Source organism: Misgurnus anguillicaudatus, chromosome 9 (assembly GCF_027580225.2).
Source record: "Misgurnus anguillicaudatus chromosome 9, ASM2758022v2, whole genome shotgun sequence".
NCBI lineage: Eukaryota > Metazoa > Chordata > Actinopteri > Cypriniformes > Cobitidae > Misgurnus > Misgurnus anguillicaudatus.
This window is the reverse complement of record NC_073345.2, coordinates 36,667,821-36,676,480: the sequence shown is the minus strand read 5'-3', so window position 1 is coordinate 36,676,480 and position 8,660 is coordinate 36,667,821. Positions and strand designations below refer to the sequence as shown.

The 8,660-nt window shown below is 38.4% G+C and overlaps 1 protein-coding gene across 1 annotated transcript; it reads right to left on the bottom strand.

Annotated features, from left to right (window-relative positions):
• Positions 1–1,597: 1,597 nt before the first annotated feature.
• On the bottom strand, positions 1,598–7,437 carry klhl8 (kelch-like family member 8). Its single transcript, XM_055180560.2, has 10 exons — positions 7,322–7,437; positions 6,033–6,214; positions 5,405–5,953; positions 4,923–5,109; positions 4,696–4,839; positions 3,849–3,960; positions 3,560–3,728; positions 2,693–2,852; positions 2,408–2,609; positions 1,598–2,326 (listed from the first exon to the last, which is right to left on the bottom strand). The coding sequence occupies exons 2-10, from the start codon at positions 6,189–6,191 to the stop codon at positions 2,203–2,205; spliced, it is 1,806 nt and encodes a 601-aa protein (XP_055036535.2). The 5' UTR covers positions 6,192–6,214; positions 7,322–7,437; the 3' UTR covers positions 1,598–2,202.
• Between the last annotated feature and the right edge of the window lie 1,223 nt (positions 7,438–8,660).

Here is an 8,660-nt window from a genome sequence, read left to right as displayed (position 1 = left end):
CAACATAAACTCAAGTTTCTTTTCATCCCCATCAGAGTCCAAAGATTAAACTGTAAAACATCGAAACACATGATGCTGCAAAACACACCCTTAAAATCCTTTACAGTCATTTGACATCAAACTATACAGCAGAACGCCACTAAATACTCCATCCTGAACTAGATTTAAAAACGGCCCGGGTTTTGTTTTGTTTGATTTTCTTTTCTGAGTTTCATGTAAATCTGCTTTAAGGAACCATGAACAATAGTCATCATATAAACTGAATTGAAATGAAATATCTTTAGAAGATTTTATAGGTAAACGTTTCGTTTCCCAAAACTCAGCTTTCTCATTTTACTTCCAATTAATACGTGCATGCACTTCGTTTTTTTTTCTGCTGACATGTAAATATTGTCCAGCTCATGGAAAATAATATACAAAAAAAATGAAATCATTTATTTTAACATTTTTTTAAATGCATATTATTTACTGGACATGTCTGATCAATTTCAAAGTCCAAACCAGGTTATTTCATAAGCCCCATGACAGCACATATTTTAGGACAATATATTTTAATACATTGATCTGATGTTGTCACTCTTTAACCTTTTTTACAATTACAAAAGGGCCTGTAAACAATAAAAAAATTATTGCAAATTATTCATCACCATCTGTGGTTTGTGTTGTGGTACAGATTAAATCCAATTATTATATTCACAGACAAACAGCTAGAAATTCTGAAAGTTTCATATGCGGTCAAGTTTTATATGACTTGTCAAAACTCATCTGGAGTATCACAGTTAAAAAAAGAAAAATTAAACATTTCATTTGCTACTTTTTATTTAATCACTATAAATATAACAACACAAAAACAATTCTGAACAATATAAATTATTTTATGGACAAAAAAGTATTTTTACAGAAGAATATGTCTAATAAAAAAACCCACAAAAATCTTTAGGGTGTCATTCTAGAAGAACATTCACTTGAGATTTAAAGTCAAATGAGTTTGTATTTAAAACAGCTGGCACAGAAATACCCAGATCTGAATCTTTGAAGATCTGTGGCCATTAAAGACAGCATGTGACATTTATAGCTGCTTTATAACAACACATTTCAAAAATGATTTTTGATCAGATTTGCATGCAGTAATGGACAAAAATAAACTATACTGAGAAAATCCACAAAATACCAGAAATATATTATATGTGGGGAAGATCACGCGGCAACGCAGCCACACTCACACCAGATTTTCCCAGTGTCACTCAGCAATTAATGAACCAAAATGGTCTGGTGAAATAAAATCTACAGAGCACTTTCTTTCTTTAAAATCATATTAAGATTTTATATCACCAGACCATTTTGTGTTACAATTTAAGTACATGTAGGCACATACAAACTGACATATTGTTCTTAAATTTAGATTCATTAATTGCTGAGTGACACCAAAACATCCAGTGGGAGTGCATCCTCGCCACGGCGCGATCCTCCCCATGTATGTTTCAAATAAGACAACAGCACAGATTAAATATCATAAGATTTGAAAGAGAAAATGATTATTAGTTATTAAAGAAATCTTATACAACAGTAAATGCAATAAAACCTCCTGGAAAGAGAATAACATCTCTCAGCTTTTATTTCAGTTTGGCAGTGAAAAGCAGAAGATTCATTTTTCCTCCACAAATTAAGATTTGCATGCTAAAACCCTGTTTGAATTCAACATCTGGGATTTCTTCAGCATTTCAGACACATGAAAACAAGGCTTCTCAATCGTGCTCATAAATATCAAAATATTTCTGCAGCGCATCGATCCAAACTTAATAAAAAACACCCGAACCGGAAAAATACATGAAAATAATAGGCAGATGTGTTAAAGTGTGGCTGAAAACAAACTCTCCTGGAAGACGGACTGAAATAAGTAAACATGTTCTGCTACAGCTTTCTCTTTCTGTCAGTATGATTGTACACACGCACGCAAACAAACAAACACCATCAAAAGTCACAAAAAACATCCCGTCAAAAGAATGAAACACTTCAGACAAAAGCAACACATTCAGCAATGCCACACAAACATCATCATACAATAACAAAACAAAACCAATAAACACACAATGAAATTCAGATCCCAGCAAGATCATCATGAAATAAATACAACACGAGTAACTTGATCGTCCACTATTTGCTGTGGATTTAGGACTGCTGTGATGTGATGTTAGGTTATGGCTACATGCAGTCCACAACATTACTGGAGCCCTGTCCGATGTCCCGAATCTGACTGATGTGAGCGGAGCAGACGGCGACGCCCGCGCCGGCCCGACAGTGAGACACCGAGCCTACCAGCTCCCATCTAGGACAAATATACATAAATATCCGTTTTCTACCTGAATCAAAACGCTTTTCATTTGAAATGTCCTGCTTCATCTCTCACCTGTTTGTTCGTGGCTCAAAGGCCTCCACTGTATTCAGGTAGATGTTGCCATTGTGTCCACCTACTGCAAAAACACGACCCATCACTGTGGCGACACCGACTCCACCTCTTGGCGTGGTCAACTCTGCCACGTACTGCCATCTGTTCATCCTGGGGTCGAACCGCTCCACTGAACTCAATGGAGAATTATCATCAAAACCACCTTCAAAAAGAGAGAGAGAGAGATCAATGCCAAATCAAGTCATATCCACATGATGACATACACTACATATGCTTAAACTTTACCAACAACATAGAGGCAACCGTTGAGTTCACTGACGCCGTTTCCAGCACGCCGCTGACCCATTTCCCGCACATCGGTCCATTTGTTCAGATGAGGGTCGAAACACTCAACACTGGACAGCGATGCCACGCCATCGTTTCCACCGACCGCATACACGTAACCCTGAGAAAGGCACCAGGTCCATCCATTCCAAAACAAATAATTTCAAGAAAAATTTTACACTAATAAAATAACACGACAGCATGGATCAGTTTGCTGACAGGTAACCAACACTACTACAACAACAAAAAAGTTTTTAACTTCTTAACCAATTATTCTAGTAAACAGTCAGGACATGAGTAACTACTAGAAACAGAATAACTTCATGTGCATTTGAGCGTTTCGACAGACTGAGAGTCACTGAGAGCGATCAGAGACAATAATGGAGTTAAGTTAGGTTCACTAGCAGCTCGAGTTAGCGCAAACACCTCTTAGTTTTGGCATTAAAAGGAAACTACTCTCAGGATTGTAAATTAAGACACGAGGTGAAAGTAGACACAGTTTTTGTCGTATGTGCATTTGTAGGAGTTTCCCTTTCAGACCCAATTTATAGAAGGAGAGCGTTTGAATAAATCACACATTTACTCAGTTAACCATCAGAAAAGAAACGTCTTAAACCATTTTACACTGATCCTGGTAAATTGCCGTGGTTATTACAGAAATTAGATTTTTGCACATGTGACTCTATAACGTGTGCAGAAATTTCCACCCCTATCTGCACTTCTTCTGGATTCGAGTACTCGCGCTAATTCAAACCGTTTAGTAAATCTGGCCATTGATTGTCCAGGCAACATTATCAGTAGAGACGTGCGTTCGTGTGCTTTTCATACCCCGAGAGCCACAGAACCGACGCCTCCTCTGGGTGTGTTCATCGGGGCCACGGCGCTCCAGCGATCCGACTCTATGTCATAACGCTCCACATCGTTAAAGCACGAGTTATCATCCAGACCACCGATAGCATAGATGGGACCCCCCAAAGCTGCCAATGCGATCCCCCTCCTAAAGCAAGACAAACAATTGCAGCTCTCAATGAAATGAATGATTGATGTGCTGACCGGATAGATGATTCAGTCCACGAGGACAAATAAAACAACACAATGCAATAAGACAACGTGTTACCGTTTTGTGTTCATAGATGCTTTCATCATCCATTTGTTTGTGTGTGGATCAAAGATCTCCATATTCCCGAGATGTTCGTTGCCATCGTGACCTCCAACAGCGTAAACCATCCCTGTGAACGGATTTAAGTTTTAATCATAGCGTCTCTAACCAAGACTTTCCAAAAAACAAAAACATTTAACAAGGCAGTCAGTGAAAGTCTAATAGACGTCTAACCTATAGCCAAGAAAAGATGATGCACGTATACCCTTAAAATATGTAAAAGAAATGAAAGTAAACAGCATGAAGACCTGTTGATATTGTAACCAAATTCAAGATAATTTTGGGTAGAAGTGCTTTGCTATTTGCTCTTTAGCATAATTTCACTGTCTCTGTTATTGTTTGGATTAGATTTACGGTCACTTGAATTCTTATAAAAGTCTTGTCGATCTGAAGGCGTTTGACTAAATTTGTTTTATAGACAAAAATAGAAAGCATTTCATTTATTACGAAATGTTTTTAAAAAGGAAGATGAAGTAAAGGCAATCGATACGAGCTCAGATTGATGTGAACTCAGGATGAAACTTCTGGATAAAATGACAAGAGGAGATTTCTGTCATCCTAGATATATAACACAGTCATGAATTATTCTGATGTCCATTCTTACGTTTGTGTGAAGTACAATAAAGATGTGAATCTTGCTCAGTGCAATTCAAACACTAGTTTGTACAACTCCAATGGAGGAGAAGATATTTGGTGCAGATATGATCTTTTAGATAAAAGCAGTAAAGGGAATGAAAAACTTCAGGTGATTTCCTCTAAAGATTGAATGCATCTTTCTCTCCCTTGATTTCAGTTCCTGACGTACCTCCCACTGAAATCACTCCCACATGTCGGCGTCTGCTGTTCATTTCAGGCCCAAAGAACCAGCTGTTTTTACTGATGGAGTAACACTCGATACTGCGGAAGGGGTCACCGGAGCCGCCCCGTCCTCCGACGCAGAACAACACACCTATCAAAGATCAAAGGCACAGATGCTCCGTTAAAGACGCCGCCACGAGGACTGAGAGGGCTGACAGAAGTGTAGTTTCTGACCTGCGGTGTGCTTGCGGGGTGTGGTACGGATGGAATACTCAAACTCTGGAACGCTTTTATTACTCAGGTGCAGGTGATAATCACGGGCTTCGTCTAAAAGGTCTCTGCAGTTCAAACTGGTCTTGATCATTTCCTCTTTAGCGACGGTGGCAGTGAGGAAATCCACCGACAGCAGGGGAAGACGCACCTGTGTGAGAACAGTTCATTAAAACACAACCTGGTCAGCAAATCAAAAAATGTCAACTCCAGGAGGGCGTTTCAATAAATATGGGTTTACTTTAAGTGACTCGAGCCCGTTTGTACAGGTGAACTTCAGCTGGTATGGAAGAAACGCACCTCAGCGTTTACTGAAACTCATCTTGGAGGGTTAGCGTTTATGGTTTGGGACGTCCTGCAGAGAAGCTGCGCTCTACATACTCCAATCCAAGCCAACCCACCGTATTTATTGAAACGCCCTCTCGGGAAACATACTTGCAGCTAACCTGAGAAATGATCTGATCTAGCCAGACCTGGTGGTGCTCGGCGTTCGCTTTCAGCCACTTGACGGCGGCGTTGTACACTTGAGTTTCAGACCGAATGTTCAGGTCGCTGGAGGCCAGCAGCGTTTTCAGGTGCTGCGGTGAAACGCTGACGAAATCCTCGCACTCCACCACTTCGGCGAAATGCTCGCACGCGTACCGATCGGCCATGTCCATCAAGTCCACTCTGTTGTGGCTCTCTGCAAACGTTCGCACGGCCAGACAGTTGGAGGGATGGAAATGAGCTTTCATGTACTCGCAACAAGCCCGAGCGATCAGCTCCACCTGCAGGATGCACGCCGCGTACAGCAACGGCTGAACGTTATCCACCGTTAGCGTCAGACGCGACGAGTAAGCGAAGCTCACAAGGTCTCGGATGGCGTCGGCGTCGAAATCGCGTATCTCGATCAGGTCCTGTTTGGCTTCGGCCATGTCCGAGAGGAACATGGCACGGAAGTACGGAACGACGCAGGCTAGAACTAGTTTGTGACATGGAATTAGTCGGTTTCCAACCTTTGATGCAAAAACACAAAGACATTATTAAGATTTAACCCTAACAACTGACAAACTTGAGCAAGCGCCCGTGGATTACCTTTAGCGTGACGTCACACAGTTCACCGTTCTCGTAGAACTGTCGGAGGGAATCGTGGAAATCCTTCCAGGCCTCGTGAGCCTCGAACACAAAAGATCCGTCCCCGTCGCCCGATGAAGACGAATGCTTCTGCTGCTTTACATCTTCTGGCGGCACCATGTCTCGCTCACACAAACCCACACCTGCACACAAAAACACTTTCACGTCAACATTATTGAGAACAAACATCATCTGTTTGCGATAGAAAAGATTAACTTCTGATTAGATTTGTGCACAGGCTAAAAAAACTCATACATTTACTTGAAAATACATGAAATAATTATAATTTCATGTATTTTCAAGTAAATGTATGAGTTTTTTTAGCCTGTTACTACAACCTAACCCTAACCAATTACAAAGAAATTAAACAAAAACAATGTACTTATATTTTATTTAACATTACGTAAGGAATAATTGACAATGGCCCATTGAATTATAAGAAAATAATGCACACCCAAGGTGGTTATGCGGCACGACGTGTGGAGTGCATTATTTAGAGTCATTTATTCCGCTTATACTACAGTTACCAAAAAATATTTCTCTGATGCCTATTCTAAGACATTTAAAAGATTAGTATAATAATATAATAATATTAATACATTAACCAAAGAAATGGCTAAACATCGAGTCGTAAAAGACGACGTTTTTGTGTGAGGTCTACTGAGGCACATGAATGAGTTTCACCAAACACTGACAACTGTGATTGACTTACAACAAAACTGTCAGTGAACAAATCAATAAGTGAACAATAAGAATAAGAATTAAATATAAGATTTTCTCTTTTTACAGTTTGACATCAAAGTAAAAAAGTGGGCTTAATCCTTAATGTGTACACTACACTTACTAAAATCTACTAAATCATACGAGTAAATCTTAACATTCACAAAGAAATAAAAGTTTCTGCGAAAACTAAAAAGATACTTTAACTTATAAAGATCTGACCAGATCTGAAACGAGTAAGTTAGTAAAATCATCATTATGCCGCACAAATATCAACACCAGTATGTCAGGTCATCATTTTAAACGTGGACTTTATCTTACATAAAAGAACCCGCAATACGTTTAGTGAAATGTAAGTTATCCTGGTTGAATCTTCTTTGTTTTTAATGTAAATAATGAATGAAACTGCTCGGAATTTAACGCGAGTCAAATATCAACACGCATAATGAAACGACTTTAATCGCACACCATTATCACACTTAAAATCTCACTCTATTACATTAAATCTCAGTCATTTCAGGATATTTTACCTCATTTTCTACAACAGCGCTTTCAATCTAGAAGCACCGACGGCATTTCCGGGTTATGCTCTGCTATGAATTCTGGGAACTGTAGTTTAAATAGGAAGTGTATGACGCTTGTTCGTCTGCCGTAAAAATTCACGCATTGCTTCTATATTACTTTCATAGTTTTAAATTATTTACATTACAATATCATTTAAAATGTTGCATGAAAAACACTGTTTAAAATTACAAAAATTGAATCCATTGATCACATCAATACTGAAAGTGAAATTCTGTGCTGAACACCTTTGTGTGACCAAAAAAAATCACAAAATCCGCACCTAGTTTGCACCCAATTTTGTTGTACTGTGCATGATGACAATAAAGATTCAATTCTTCTCCAGTAAAATCTTCAATCAAACATTAACCTTTCTCGATTGTCTGCACTATGCACTTTAGCAAAGTTTACAATCAGTAAATCATTGTAAATGTAATTGTATTTGCACATGAAAGCACATAACAACACAATTACTGATTTTAATACAATTCAAACAAAACCACATAGCAACATTTTATTGATAAGTGATGAAGAGTATTTAATTTGTGTCACTGCAAGAGCAAAACAAAAGGCACACGCACCCACACAAGCACGCGCACCATTTTATATGAACATTCCAGTAATGTTTTTTCAGTACATTCGCAAATTTCTTCATATATATTGATAAAATTCTTAATGTCGACATTCACAATGGCTAAGTATGGTGGTAAAGATTCAACAGTTTTTTTTTCAGGGCTATATTGAGTATTTAGCTGGTAGTTGTAAAACTTTAAATTAATGTGCTTTTCACGTGACCACTGAATTTTCTCCAAGTGTCATTAGATTAGGTTGTTAAATCCTTTCATAAAAGTGTTTAGACTCATAGTTTCAGAGTTTAGTAATGAAAAGACACAAAGACATCTGACACGGCCCACGGTAAGACGTTTCATTTATACATTGTAGTAAGTAACCTGCCTAGCTTATATTTCTATAAAATAGTTGTTTATCTCTCATGTCAGTTCAACCAGCTTGAAATTAGTTTAACTATTGACATCAGCATAAACTTCTCAGCTGATCTTGATGTTTGGTAAACTAGAAACCAAACAGATGCTTTTTAAATCTTTATGGCTCAGGTCCAGGTTTCTTTTAATGTCACTGTGTGTAGTAAACATAAAAGCTAATAATGGTTACCATCCAGTTCAATCCCACAATGCATTGCAACAAGGTCACTGCTCTTTTCACCCCTATTCTAAATCTGCTTTTTGTTCAACCTTTCTAAGAAATGCTGATGTAGTTTTAGCTGCAGGATCAGTTTTACTTGTATTTTTG

Bases quoted from the DNA above. Each gene is read 5' to 3' on its own strand.
- klhl8 (XM_055180560.2), bottom strand. From the start codon at position 6,191: ATGGTGCCGCCAGAAGATGTAAAGCAGCAGAAGCATTCGTCTTCATCG. The intron at 5,110-5,404 runs GTTAGCTGCAAG...GTTCTCACACAG, and splicing joins TAGATCAGATCATTTCTCAG to GTGCGTCTTCCCCTGCTGTC. The intron at 2,610-2,692 runs GTAAAGTTTAAG...CTCTTTTTGAAG, and splicing joins CGGTTGCCTCTATGTTGTTG to GTGGTTTTGATGATAATTCT.